Here is a 16,023-nt window from a genome sequence, read left to right as displayed (position 1 = left end):
CAGAAAGGTATTCACCACCACGATCAGATCATAATGTATGAATATGTTTGTTATGTCTCTTTTCCGTTTCCATCTTAAATTTGTTGAATTTTTCAAAGCATTCAGATTTACGACGCAATAAATAAATGTATCCATATTTCGAGTAATCATCAGTGAAAGTCACATAATATTCAAAACCATCTCTTGCTTGTATTTTCATTAGACCACACAAATCCGTATGAATTAATTTTAACTTATTACCGGCTCTATTTCCTTTGGAAGGAAATGGTCTCTTGGTCATTTTAACTTCTAAAAAAGATTCACAAGTTGGAAGTGCCTCCACTTTCAATGAACTTAAAGGTCCATCAGAAACCAACCGTGAGATCCTATTTATATTAATATGACCTAGACGTAAGTACCATAAGTTTGTTTCACTCAATTCTGAAATATGTTTTCTTTTATGTGATTGATCAACATTATTCAGTTTCATTTTTTGTAGCATATCATGGGAAACATCAAATATACAAAAATCATCTATTCTAGAAGCAGAAATAATAAAATATTTATTAAACTTAATAATAGCACAATTATTTGCAAAATAAACATTGTAATCAGTATCCATTATTCTTGAAACTGAAAGCAAATTCCTTCTTATAGAAGGTACATAAAGAACATTATTCAGTCTTTAAACTTTAGAACTACTAAGCAAAATAGAAATATTTCATGTAGTTAAGGCTGGTGCTGGTTCTCCATTTGCTTAAAACATGTTCAATTCATTTTCATTTAGACGTCGTGTTTCTGGAAACCTCTGCAAGGATATGCAGATATGATTAGTGGCTCCTGAATCTATTGCCCAAAATTGGGTAGAAACAGCCGCTAAAAATATTTCAACTACATATGAAAGATTTACCGTGTTTTTGCATCTTTGCTATGCATCCGGGACACTATTTCTTATAATGACCAGGTTGCTTGCAATGAGAGTATTTGCCCTTAGGCATATCCACACCATCATAAGCACCTGAAACCTTACGAGGCTTCTTTTTCTTTTTCTTATCACCTTTCGGCTTAGAAGTCGAAGCTGATGGCCTGTCAGCCATGAACGCCGCAGGAGGAGCTTGTTGCTTAATGATAGATTCTGTCGTTTGCAGCTCATTTAATAGTTTCGTAAGAGATAAGTCCATCTTATTCATATTATAATTCAAGCAAAATTGCTGAAAACTATCCGGCAGAGTCTGCAGGACCATCTTAATCTGAGATTCCTTATCAATAACCGCACTAAGAATTTCCAACTCATTCAACAAACTCATTATTTTAAGAACATATTCCCTTACCGAAGTTCCTTTAACCATTTTTGTGGTCAAAAGAGCTTTCATGACCGTTTGTTTTGCAGCACAATTTTGCTCACCAAACATCTCTTTGAGAGATTCAGGCATATCATAAGCAGTAGTCATGGACTGATGTTCATACTGCAACACATTTGCCATAGAGGAAAGTATGTAGCATCTTGCCATCTCATCAACCTTGATCCACTTATCGTAGGTTTTAATCTCATCATCAGTTGGTTCATATGACTTAACAAGACATTTATCAACAAGCATAAATTTAAAGCCCCCAGCAGTAAGAACAATATCCAAATTATGTTTCCAGTCCACATAGTTAGGGCCTTTAATTTATTTTGATTCAGGATAGAGGTCAAGGGATTGAATGAATACATGTCTAATCTGTTATATAATCAAATTAAACATAGATCATTAAACATGTTTTCAGATAATAAAATTCTTAAAATCACATCACACATATAACCATGCACATGAATAGTAGAATCGTTAGGGAAACTTAATCATTTAAGAAAATATACATGTAATGTCAGATATTTTATCTTTTAAACAAAACAGAACCAACTGAGTTGGAGAGTAAGCTGTTGATTTAAGTTAGATAAATATCATATTTTCTAAGTCTTTGTACCATTTAGTCAACATGTAACTTAGTTGGAAAGTTAATACAAGTTATAAAAAATAAGAGACTATAAAACAGTATTACAATATACAAGTTTATTCGATGGGGAAGATGACCAATGTCAACATGTAACTCATAATATTTACTATTATTTACCACTGGAAAGCATAAGGTAGATCCCTATCACCATTGATTTGCAAAAGATAATTTTTTCAAAATTTTGAATTTTTCCAAAAATATTAAAATGCCAAAAAACTCATCAAAACGACTTCTAATGGCTAAAAATTGGCCTGGGTCATAGTACACTGTAAGTATTGTTTAGTAGGTCATTTTCAATAAACGTACCAAATTTTAGGTCATTCGAGGTTCGTCAAAAACTGAAAAACTTCAAAACCGACCAATTCGGCAATTATTGGTCGAGCTATTGCGATGGACATTAGGGCTGCCTACACTGCTTGGCTTTACTGCTACTGTTCATACAGTGAGTAACGACTATAGTTGGTCATAGTCGAGACTCGTCATCGTTTTGCTCTTAAGCTACAAAACTAATTTTCACAAAAGTATGCAAAATTTGTATGCTTTCTTGATGAGAAAATTAAATTTTATTGGAATCAATAACATCATAAAAAACATGAACAATAGTCAGCAGCAACATGATATAAAAATATTATCCGAAATATGTATAACAAATTATGTAATTTCTTTTACATTATCTAGCATATGTAAGAAGAGCTCTGATACCAATTGTTAGAACGTGCACAACGAAAGCAACAATTCTATAGGATAAATAACTTACATATAATCTAGACAACATAAATCATCAAACAAAATTTAAAAAGCTACTTACCTGCTGAAGCTTTCACACAATTTGTTCACTGCTTTGAACTCCAAGGCTACAGTCTTCTACTGACTGAGTTTTTCTTTGAAACTTGTGTGGGCAAGTACTTTTGGATTCAAAGAGAATATGTCCAGAAAAACTATCTTAATCTTCTAAGACAAAACCCCTATATATTCTTATAAGAGGAAAGCCAAAAAAAAAAAAAAACGAGAGGCAAAAGTTTCTAGCTTTTCAATTATTTATTCTTACTTAACATAAAGAGGGAGTCAAGAGGCAAAAATATATGGTTTTTCAATTGCTTATTCTTACTTTACATAAAGAGGGAGCCAAAAGGCAAAAGTTTATGGCTTTTCAATCGTCAAAACGTTTTCTGCCTCTTTAATTTTCCAAAAAGTTTTTTTTTAGAAAAAAATAACAGAAGATTTCTTTTCCTTATAGAAGACCTTTAAGTAATATTACTTCTTCTAGTAAGTCATTTCTCTTTTTCAAAATTGATTAGTTAATCAGGTATAGCAGGGACCACAGATTTATTAAGTGAGGCTTCCAATTATGATATTAATTCGCAAATGAATAAATTATCATACCACAATAAATTACAAATTATTCGTCTAAAATTCTGTAATTGCACTCCTCGATTTAATTTCAAAATCTACCATTACATCTTATTTAACTCCCTATGTTAGAATTATCGACACCGATCAATTAAATTAAATTCACTGAAAAATTTAACTCATTAATTAATTTAATCCTTTATTTATAATGCTTAACTTATTTCACATGATGGATACAAAATTCACCTGCAGGGTTTTCACGTGAAAACTTATAAGCAGCCATAAAGGGGTATCTTCTATCTCAAAATCGAGATATGGTTCTATCAACTAATTAATGTTTCACTAAGTGATTCGTCATCATCCAACGTATTAGGAATATGTTGACTCACAAAAGAGTCTCGCCTTTCAATAGATTAAAACGATAAAACAAACCACATAGATCATAATAATTATATCAAGATTAAGAGTATAAGTACATGTAATGATCTAGAAAAATCGTTAATTAATATTCAGAACTAAACGAATATCTCTAATTGGTCCGTTCATTACATATGAAATGTACTTGCACAAGAAGTCGGAATGTTACCAATCCCATAATTAAGATCAAATTATATTTAATCTTGTACTACAATCATCAAGATGTTTGTCCTACCTCATCTTTGATTGTGAACATTAATTTATTACTTATAAAAATCAACAATTTTAATCTTCCGTGCATGAGTTAAAATACTCCATACACAAAATTGTTTACTATATAAGTAAAGGACGCATATGTTAACATAATGATTTAGTCAAATAAAGATTTTATTAATATAATAAATAGTCTTTACATGGGATAAAAATACAATACTATAACACAAACTACATAGTTAATAGTATATCTCAACAATCTCCCACTTAAACTCATAACCACGAATGCACAATTTTAACACCCATTTCTTCCACATGCTTATCAAAAACCTTCTGGGTTAATTAGCCCTTTGTAAATGGGTTCGCCAAATTATTTTTCGACTCAATCTTCAAAACTCTCACATCACCTCTTTGAGTTATATCCCGAATCAAGTGATATTTTCTCTCAATATACTTATTTTTTTTATGGCTTCGTGGTTCTTTCTAGTTTGCAACTGAACACTATTGTTACAATAAAGTGATAGTGGTGTTTGAACCGAAGGAACAACTCCAAGATCTTTCAGAATGTTATCGAGCCAAACAACCTCTTTTGCCGCCTCAGATGGTGGAATCAACAACACATAATAGCTTGATACTCCTCCAAACAATGGCTCAACCTCCTAAAGTAAACACATATTCTTTTGATAGAGTAATTTCATGCCTAAAAGGAAGAAATTCCTTTTTGAAATTTGGCATGCTAAACCTTGCAAAAATAGTACCAATATAAAGTGCTTGATAAGCCTAATATCCTTTGTTTGTGATCTCGCATAAGCTTGATCCCAAGGATATGAGTCGCTTCTCCCAAGTCCTTCATATCAAAACTCGTGGACAACCACTCATTAATAGAATTCAACATGCTCACATTATTTCCTATGAGCAAAATGTCATTTACGTACATAACAAAAAATGCTACTCTATCTCCATCCTATTTTTTATAAACGAATGACTCATTTTCACATTGATTAAAATCAAAAGTCTTAATCGAATTGTCAAAACAAGTATTCTACGCTCTAGATGCTTGTTTCAAACCATAAATGGATTTTTTAAGTTTGCAAAACTTATGTTCATTACCATTTTTTATGAAACTTTATGGTTGTGCCATATAAATACACTCGTCAAGACTTTCATTTAGGAAAGTCTTCTTGACATCCATTTGCCAAATCTCATAATCATAATGAGCCGCAATGGATAAGAGAATCCTGATGGATTTAAGCATCTCTACCGGCAAAAAAGTTTCCTCATAATCAATTCATTCTTTTTGAGTAAACTCTTTCGCAACAAGCCTAACCTTAAAAGTTTGCACTTTTCCATCCACGCCTCCCTTTTTCTTATAGATCCATCTACAATCAATGCGTTTGACTCCCGTAGGTGGTTCTACAAGTTCCCAGACATGATTGGAATACATAGACTCCATTTCAGATTTCATAGAAGCAATCCACATTTTAGCATCTTTATCATGTAATGCTTCGGCGTAATTAAGAGGTTTCATATTAGGCTCCTCAGGAATTCTATCATACGATTCTACCAAGAGCGCAAACCGTAGAGGTTTTCTAATAATTTTTCCACTACAACGACTAGTCACTACAGGATCTGTTACTATTGGAACTAAATTTTGAACAACTTGAATGTCTACCTGCACTATGACAGGTTCCTCGACATTACCCTAATCGTTTTCCTTCATAATTGCAGGCTGCTCGACGTTATTCCCACTACTTTAAGGTAGTGTAATGTCAAGTGTTTGCTTTTGTTCAACCTCTTTCCTATTGACATTTCTCCCATTACGTGGATGCAATGGTATGTCAATAATGGTTTTTGAAATTCGTTCTTGTGTTGCATTATTCGTTATTCTATTGCTCAATTTTCGTAAAATAATTTTACTTCTAGGAACGTGGTTCATTAAATAATCCTCTTCAAAAAATTTGGCATTTGTCGAAACAATTATCTTATGTTCCATAGGACAGTAAAATAAACCCCCTTTTGTTTCCTTTGGATATCCAATAAAAACACACACTTCTGTCCTAGATTCCAACTTATCAGTTTTTTCTTTTTTTACATGTGCTGGACAATCCTAAATTTGAATATGTCGTAGACTAGGCTTGCGGCCACTCCACAATTCAGATGGGGTTAAAAGTACTGAGTTTGAAAGAACCTAATTCAGAATATAATTTGCAGTTTCTAATGCAAAACCCCAAAAGGAAAAGGACAAATTTGAATAACTTAACATTGATCTAACCATTTCCATAAGAGTTTTATTTCGGCGTTCTGCCACACCATTTTGTTGTAGTGTTCCCAGAGCAGAATATTGAGATGTAATTCCTGATTCTAATAAGTATTTAATGTAATGAATTCTGCAGAAAGGTATTCACCACTACGATCAGATCGTAATGTATGAATATGTCTGTTATGTCTCTTTTCTGTTTCCATCTTAAATTCTTTGAATTCAAAGCGTTCAGATTTACGACGCAACAAATAAATGTATCCATATTTTGAGTAATCATCAGTGAAATTCACATAATATTCAAAACCACCTCTTGCTTGTATTTTCATTGGACCACACAAATCAGTATGAATTAATTCTAACTTATTACCGGCTCTATTTCCTTTTGCTTGAAACATGTTCAGTTTATTTTTATTTAGGCTCCGTGTTTCCTGAAACCTCTGCAAGGATGTGCAGATATGATTAGTGGCTTCTAAATCTATAGCTCAAAATTGGGTAGAAACAGCCGCTAAAAATATTTCAACGACGTATGAAAAAATGTACCTTATTTTTGCATATTTGCTATGCAGTCGGGACACTCTTTCTTATAATGATCAGGTTGTTTGCAATGAGAGCATTTTTCCTTAGGCTTAGCCACACCACCATTAGCACCTGAAACCTTATGAGACTTCTTTTTCTTTTTCTTATCACCTTTCGGCTTTAAAGTCGAAGCTGACGGCCTATCAACCACGTAGGAGGAGCTTGTTGCTTAATGATAGATTCTGCCGTTTGCAGCTCATTCAACAGTTTTGCAAGAGATAAGTCCATCTTATTCATATTATAATTCAAGCAAAACTGCTGAAAATTGTCTGGCAGAGTTTGCAGGACCATCTTAATCTGAGATTCCTTATCAATAACCGCACTAAGAATTTCCAACTCATTCAACAAACTCATTATTTTAAGAACATATTCCCTTACCGAAGTTCCTTCGACCATTTTTGTGGTCAAAAGAGCTTTCATGACCGTTTGTTTTGCAGCACAATTTTGCTCACCAAACATCTCTTTGAGAGATTCAGGCATATCATAAGCAGTAGTCATGGACTGATGTTCATACTGCAACACATTTGCCATAGAGGAAAGTATGTAGCATCTTGCCATCTCATCAACCTTGATCCACTTATCGTAGGTTTTAATCTCATCATCAGTTGGTTCATATGACTTAACAAGACATTTATCAACAAGCATAAATTTAAAGCCCCCAGCAGTAAGAACAATATCCAAATTATGTTTCCAGTCCACATAGTTAGGGCCTTTAATTTATTTTGATTCAGGATAGAGGTCAAGGAATTGAATGAATACATGTCTAATCTGTTATATAATCAAATTAAACATAGATCATTAAACATGTTTTCAGATAATAAAATTCTTAAAATCACATCACACATATAACCATGCACATGAATAGTAGAATCGTTAGGGAAACTTAATCATTTAAGAAAATATACATGTAATGTCAGATATTTTATCTTTTAAACAAAACAGAACCAACTGAGTTGGAGAGTAAGCTGTTGATTTAAGTTAGATAAATATCATATTTTCTAAGTCTTTGTACCATTTAGTCAACATGTAACTTAGTTGGAAAGTTAATACAAGTTATAAAAAATAAGAGACTATAAAACAGTATTACAATATACAAGTTTATTCGATGGGGAAGATGACCAATGTCAACATGTAACTCATAATATTTACTATTATTTACCACTGGAAAGCATAAGGTAGATCCCTATCACCATTGATTTGCAAAAGATAATTTTTTCAAAATTTTGAATTTTTCCAAAAATATTAAAATGCCAAAAAACTCATCAAAACGACTTCTAATGGCTAAAAATTGGCCTGGGTCATAGTACACTGTAAGTATTGTTTAGTAGGTCATTTTCAATAAACGTACCAAATTTTAGGTCATTCGAGGTTCGTCAAAAACTGAAAAACTCCAAAACCGACCAATTCGGCAATTATTGGTCGAGCTATTGCGATGGACATTAGGGCTGCCTACACTGCTTGGCTTTACTGCTACTATTCATACAGTGAGTAACGACTATAGTTGGTCATAGTCGAGACTCGTCATCGTTTTGCTCTTAAGCTACAAAACTAATTTTCACAAAAGTATGCAAAATTTGTATGCTTTCTTGATGAGAAAATTAAATTTTATTGGAATCAATAACATCATAAAAAACATGAACAATAGTCAGCAGCAACATGATATAAAAATATTATCCGAAATATGTATAACAAATTATGTAATTTCTTTTACATTATCTAGCATATGTAAGAAGAGCTCTGATACCAATTGTTAGAACATGCACAACGGAAACAACAATTTTATAGGATCAATAACTTACATATAATCTAGACAACATAGATCATCAAACAAAATAAAAAAAAAAAACTACTTACCTGCTGAATCTTTCACATAATTTATTCACTGTTTTGACCTCCAGGGCTACAATTTTCTACTATATTCTGACTAACTTTTGGTATGAAACTTGTGTGGGCAAGTACTTTTGGATTCAAAGAGAATTTGTCCAGGAAAACTATCTTAATCTTCTAAGCCAAAACCCTTATATATTTTTATTAGGGGAAAGCCAAAAAAATAAAATAAAAATCAGAGGCAAAAGTTTCTAGTTTTTCAATTGCTTATTCTTACTTTACATAAAAAGGGAGTCAGAAGGCAAAAAGTATATGACTTTTCAATTGTTTATTCTTACTTTACATAAAAGGGAACCAAGAGACAAAATTTTATGGCTTTTCAATTGTCAATACGTTTTCTGCCTCTTTAATTTTTCAAAAAGTTTTTTCTTAAAAAAAAATAATTATTTTCCTTATAGAAGACCAATAAGTAATATTACTTCTTCTAGTAAGTCCTTTCTCTTTTTCAAAATTGATTAGTTAATCAGGTATAACAGGGACCGTAGATTTATTAAGTGAGGCTACCAATTATGATATTAATTCGCAAATGAATGAATTACCATACACAATAAATTATAAATTATTCCACTAAAATTTTATAATTGCACTCCTCGATTTAATTTCAAAATCTACCATTACATCTTATTTAACTTCCCATGTTAGAATTACCGATACCAATCAATTAAATTAAATTCTCTGAAATTAACTCATTAATTAATTTGATCCTTTATTTATAATGCTTAACTTATTTCACATGATGGATACAAAATTCACCTGCAGGGTTTTCACGTGAAAACTTATAAGCAGCTATAAAGGGGTATCTTCTATCTCAAAATTGAGACATAGTTCTATCAACTAATTAATGTTTCACTAAGTGATTCGTCATCATCCAACTTATTAGGAATATTTTGACTCACAAAAGAGTCTCACCTTTCAATAGATTAAAACGATAAAACAAATCACATAGATCATAATAATTATATCAAGATTAAGAGTATAAGTACATGTAATGGTTTAGAGAAATCGTTTCTTAATATTCAGAACATAAACGAATATCTCTAATTAATTGGTTCGTTCAATATATACGAAATGTACTTGCACAGGAAGTCGTAATGTTACCACTCCCATAATAAAGATCAAATTATATTTAATCTTGTACTACAATCATCAAGATGTTTGTCCTACCTCATCTTTGATTGTGAACATTAATTTATTACTTATAAAAACCGACAATTTTAATCTTCCGTGCATGAGTTAAAATACTCCATACACAAAATTGTCTACTATATAAGTAAAGGACACACATATTAACACAATGATTTATTCAAATAAAGGTTTTGTTAATATAATAATTAGTCTTTACATGGAATGAAAATGCAATACTATAACACAAGCTACATGATTAATAATATATCCCAACATTAATATCGATAATATTATTAGTAACATAGCACGTCTTTATTATGAAAATACAAATCTTTTTGCAGTTCCTCCTATGTATGCACTGGAACATGTCTAGGCAGCCAACCAAGCTTGGTTGACCTACTGGTTAGCTTAATAGGTCGCTTAAGCAAGTGTCGGGAGTTCGATTCCCGCCTTGTGTATGCAACAATCAATTGGCCAGCGGCAAACCCTTAAATGGAGCTCAGATCCGCAAAGAATTAGCCCTTGACCTGTCGGGCTGGGGGATACCTTGGGAAACCAAAAAAATAAAAATGTCTAGGCAGCCATCTAGGAGCTCCACATAGGGCATATTAGGAAACTTAAACTTTGTCCTAATGCTCATGATAAGAGCCATGGAGATGTGTTTAAATTCAATAACTATATTCTTGTGTATCATTAGTAAAATAATTTTATTTAAGGAACTAATTTTCTAAGAGATAATTATTATTGACGATTACATTTTAGTATTATTTGTAAAATGCTTTTACTTATAGCAACATTATATTCAATGAAATTAAGTAGTATCGTCGGTAAACGATTTAACACTCTTTATTACTCTCTCCATTTCGTTTTAATCGACCCTCTTTCTAAAAATATTTGTTTTAATTTAGTTGGCTCTTTGATGAAATCAAGAGAATTTTATTATATTCTTCCAATACTACCCTCAACATTAAATAATTAAACAAAATATATTTATTTAAATTTATATTTTAAAAGTATAATCAATAAGGTTAATTTGATTAAAAAACACCTCTAATAAATATTCTTTTTAAGGGGAATGCCAAGTTAAAAAGGATCAGTTATTTTAAAATGTCGGAGTAAAATATATAGTATTTATTTATTGGTGCTAAAAGTCTTTATTGTTGTTTATTATTGTAGTATAGAAATAATGTTTATGTTTTAAGATCATGCAGACAGTGCTAACAAGACTTTTTTGATCTTTGATAGTTGAAATATAAAATAATGTGTAGTCTATTTTTGCATCGAGGTCAGCTATAATTTTATTGGTGAAAAAAAAAAAAAAAAAGAATCTCAGTTGACTTTTTGATTTACATTTTTTAAAAGATGATAACGTAAACGTACCTAAACATCAACTGCCAATCTTTTTATTCCAAATATTACACTTGTTCATAGTACTATAAAAAAAGGAATTATTCAATAACAAATATTGATTAAAATCCCTTTTGAAAAAGGAATGTCAAATGAATAAATGAGCTGAATTTGTACGAGTTGAAATGGATCGTGTTAATAAATGAATGGGTTATTACGAAGTCATCAAGGTTACTTGTACTATATATAATTGAACGGATCAAAAATAGGTTAAATATGTGGACAATACCGAATCCCTTAATTCATACATAGTTCTAACTTTTTTATTTGTTTTTTTATTATTTATTTAATTACCTAATAACTTTTCTTTATTTTTTAGGTTATGACTACATATGCCATATCAAGCAAAAAAAAATATTTTGATATTGGTCAATCATTGAATGTATTTTTAGCCTAAATTAACCTATTACGGACTGAATTCGACGGATCAAACTAAGCTGAATTAGTAAATGAGCGAGTAAATATTTTTCTCAAACTCAACATGTCGAACGGATTATTTTTCATGAGCTAATTTTGCCACTCGCTTCTATAAGAGTATGTGCAGGGCGGAACCAACCTTTGTGGTGAACCCCCTTTGGCAAAAAATTATACTATTTATACATCACTAAAATTATATTTTATATATATATAATAGATGTCGAACCTTCTTCAATTAATAATTTTTCTTCAAATTTTAAACTCCTTTGTGAAAATCCTGACTCCGCCTATCTGAAATAAAACTTATTTTAGAACTTGCAAGTTGACATATTTTCCCTAAGAAATATATATAAATACTAGCTATAGTGCAAGTGAGTTCTTCATTCTTCAAATTTTCCACTCAATATTCCAATTTTTTTATTTTTTTTTTGAATGGAAAAAGTGAAATTAATAGGTACTCCTTTTAGTTTTTTCACATATAGAGTTATTTGGGCATTAAAGTTAAAGGGAATAAATTATGAGTACATAGATGAAGACATGTCGGAAAAAAGTTCTTTGTTAATGAAATACAATCCAATTCACAAGAAAGTCCCTGTGTTAATTCATGGTGACAAGACAATTTGTGAGTCCATGGTCATCGTTGAATATATCGATGACACGTGGCAACTGAATCCATTGCTTTCGACCGACCCATATTATCGAGCCATGGCTCGATTTTGGGTTACATATATTGAAGAAAAGGTATGATGTTAATGAGATTTCAATCTTTTTTCTCATACTTTCATTAGTGAAATTATAATTTCATACTATCGAGGAGTCACTACTAGAAATTCGCTAATTTCTAATAGCTTTTTTTGTCGCTCAAATTTCGACTGCTTTGATATATGCTTTGTGAAACTCACACGGTTGAACATATAGTCAAGAGAAATCATGAACTAGAATAGATAAGAGCTTGTCTAATCCGTATGAGTAAATATTTCATAATAGCCTTAGTAGACTGTACATTTTTCTTAATATATCCAAATATATAATAGGTAAGAGCAACTGGAACATCTAGAACTGTTTCTTTTTAAGAATCCAAAATATTTGTGTCAATAATAACATATGCCAAGAAGAGCAAAAGTCCTTGGATGCGTAATAGATCTTAAAATACTATTTCTGCATCTATACAATTAAGTAAATAAAAATGACTTATTAATATATCTATCTAACATTTTTCTTTTGTTATTTTCTTGAGACAATCATCCAATACCCCCTTGAACTATGATCAAAGTTGCTACAACACACTCTAACTTAACCAGGGGTTCTTATTACTCCTCAACATAATTTTAGCGTATTTTTGTCACTCTTTTGTGCTGATGTGACACCTTACTGGAAGTTAAACACTCGAGGCGCGTGAAGGACTGCCATGTGTCACGTTAGCTAAAAAGATTGACAAAAGTACGCTAAAATTTAGTCCGAGGGTAATAGAAACCCCGTAAAATTGATATATATCGTAGCAATTTTGGTCATAATTTAGAGGGATACCAGATGCTTATCTCATTTTTTTATTTTTTTTTCAAATGCTAATTTGTGATTGCAGTCAAATAGTACATGGAATGTATTTTGCAACATTGGAGAAGAGCAACAAAATGCCATAAAGGAGAGCCTTGAAATGTTTAAAACCATAGAGGAAAATGCTTTGGGAGAAAACAATAAGTTATTTGGTGGTGAAAATATTGGAATTGTTGACATAGCTTTTGGAGGTTATGCTCATTGGTTGGAAATTATTGAAGAAATTGTTGGAGTGAAATTACTTGATCCTCATAATTTTCCTAAACTCAACAAATGGATCAAAAATTTCAAACAAGTTCAAGCAATCAAAGATAATTTGCCTAATCATGATGAGATGTTAGTGTACATGAAGAATGCTAGAGAAAAGATGTTAGCATCTCCGTAATCAGAGGCGGAGTCAGGATTTCTGCTGAGGGATTCAAAATCTGAAGAAAAATTCATCGGGTTCAATATCTACAATATATATATATATATACATAAAAATCATTTTACTCATGTATTAATTTTCTGTTGAAGGGGGTTCGGACGAACCCCCTACTACTAGGATGGCTCTGCCTTGGTTCGTAACGAGACAAGTTCGTACGTTGAGTATGAAGTTGTTTTTGTTAGAGAGCAATTTACATCTCTGTGGAACTTTTTCATGAATCTGAATTGAATTAGTCGGATGGGGCGAATCTAGTGTGATGGTTTTTAGATCATGTATTTCAATAATTGTATAAGAATCTTTGGCTTGGAACCTAGTCCATTAGTTTGATTATTATTGTAAAGTGTAAAATGTATTAATTTGAGATTGTTATAAGAACTTATAAATTTAAAATTTTAGATTAGCTTCTGATGGAACGCTCTAATGAAAGTATCAAATGTCGAGTGAGAAATCAAAAAAGGAGATTAATTTTGTTTAGTGTTGACTCAATTAACCATGTTTCAATCTCCATATATAAATTCTCTTCATTCATTTTGTTCTATATAATTTTTTTACAAATATGTATAAGATGTTAGCGCCACAATAGCGCGAATAGCTCAATGGCGATGTTTTGTGTACACTAAAATACTTTAAATAGTAGCAGTCACTAGAAAATCAAAGTAAATTTGAATCTGTCTTTCAAAAAATTTGAACCCGTGAAGTTCATCTATTTCATACTAAAATTTTAGTAATATCAAAATATGAAACGACTTGCTAATGAAAAAGGATATGAATGAATCAAAAAAGAATATTTAAAATTTCTACTATTTCAAACTTAAATAGTATAAAAGACAAATTTGAATTTTTTTATTTTTATTTTTATATTACTACAAGTTTTAATCTCTCAAGTTTGGCAAGACTAGAGTAGGTGAAAGTTTGGGGTTAAAGAATTACTACTTTAATATTTATTTTAAATAGAAATAATTATGTATCCAATTATACAAAGGCGAACGTAAAATCTATAAATAAAAAACATTCGATTAATATTTATAGAAGTCAGGAATTATTTTAAGCGAAGTCGTTGTCAATTAAATAATCATTAAATTTCATTTTCCACATTGCAAACTTTTTTAATTTCTTTACTTTAAGGTTCAATTAGAAGTCTAACCCAGATGAAAGATTATATTTATCTACAAAATATAAATTCGTTCTCACATAGAGTAACAACTTTTCAAAATTATAGTAATATTTTAAAGAAAACAGAAAAGAGTCAAAAATACACCTAAACTATTTGAAATGGATCAAAAATATACTTCATTTATTTTTTGACTCAAAAATATCCTTTTATTTTTTTTTTTGCTAAAAAATACCCCTCCATTAATTTTTTGGCTCAAAAATACTCTTCTCTCTAACGGAATGCCACCAACACGCCACGTGAATAAAAAAAATCACTTGATCAGTCCACGTCAATATACATAAATGAAAAATCACATCATTTAATCAATCTAACCATTAACCTTTTTTTTTTATTTACACTCATATTTAGAAAAAAATCCGACCAAAGAGAAAAAAATTTGAAGAATTTGATTGCTTATTTTTCATGTGATGGGTTCAGATATTTTGGATTGATTAAGGTGAAAGATGAGGAAACAATTAGGTCCTTAAATTGTTGATCCGAATGAATCAAATTTTAATCGGGTTGACCCTATACAATTGGTTCCTCAAATAGTTGACCCGATTTTCAAGAGCTCGAATTACTACTGGATATCCTATCTGAATTTGTCTAACAAGGAACTTGATTATAGTGAGAGAAATAGTAATTCAGAGATGAAATTGAAATTTGGAGAGTGAAAATTTTGTGGCAATGTAGGACAACTACAAGTTGATGAGGTCAAGAATTGCTCGAGTGAGTCTCGTAACTTTGAAAACGTAAAATAATAAAATATAAGGTGGCGAAAGGGATGATATGAGGAAAAAAATTGAAGAATTAAATTTTGCCTCTTGGTTCGAAATTTTTGAATATGGATTGGATTGGATTTTTAAATAGAATAAAATAGGTTGATTGTTAGGTGGATTAAATGGAGTGATTTTCCACATGTATGCTGATGTACATTAATTAAATGACTCTTTTTTTATCTATATGGTGTGTTTGGTGACATTCCGTTAGAGAGAACGGTATTTTTGAGTCAAAATATTAATGGAGGGGTATTTTTTAATCAAAAAATTAACTGAAGGAATTTTTGAGCTAAAAAAATAAATATAAAGGTATCTTTGAGCCAAAAAATAAATGAAGAATATTTTTGATCTATTTCGAATAGTTCACGATATTTTTGACCCTTTTCTATAAAGAAAATGCTTCCTCAATTGTTTTCAAATTTCATGTTTCCACTCAGTAAGTTGGAAAGAAAATCAGCAAAATCCCTTACGCGGGAGATCTGCA

At 31.0% G+C, this 16,023-nt stretch overlaps 2 protein-coding genes across 2 annotated transcripts; one reads left to right on the top strand and one right to left on the bottom strand.

The window, feature by feature from the left end:
- Positions 1–923: 923 nt before the first annotated feature.
- Positions 924–1,577, bottom strand: LOC124889767. Its single transcript, XM_047401745.1, has one exon. It carries the CDS (start codon positions 1,575–1,577, stop codon positions 924–926), a length of 654 nt encoding a protein of 217 aa, XP_047257701.1.
- Positions 1,578–12,030: 10,453 nt separating this feature from the next.
- LOC107849706 (probable glutathione S-transferase) lies at positions 12,031–14,003 on the top strand. The gene is made up of 2 exons (XM_016694265.2): positions 12,031–12,367; positions 13,209–14,003. The coding sequence occupies exons 1-2, from the start codon at positions 12,059–12,061 to the stop codon at positions 13,563–13,565; spliced, it is 666 nt and encodes a 221-aa protein (XP_016549751.1). The 5' UTR covers positions 12,031–12,058; the 3' UTR covers positions 13,566–14,003.
- The last annotated feature ends 2,020 nt before the right edge of the window (positions 14,004–16,023 follow it).

The sequence above is a fragment of the Capsicum annuum genome, chromosome 12, assembly GCF_002878395.1.
Source record: "Capsicum annuum cultivar UCD-10X-F1 chromosome 12, UCD10Xv1.1, whole genome shotgun sequence".
NCBI lineage: Eukaryota > Viridiplantae > Streptophyta > Magnoliopsida > Solanales > Solanaceae > Capsicum > Capsicum annuum.
This window is presented reverse-complemented; position numbering and strand designations above follow the sequence as displayed.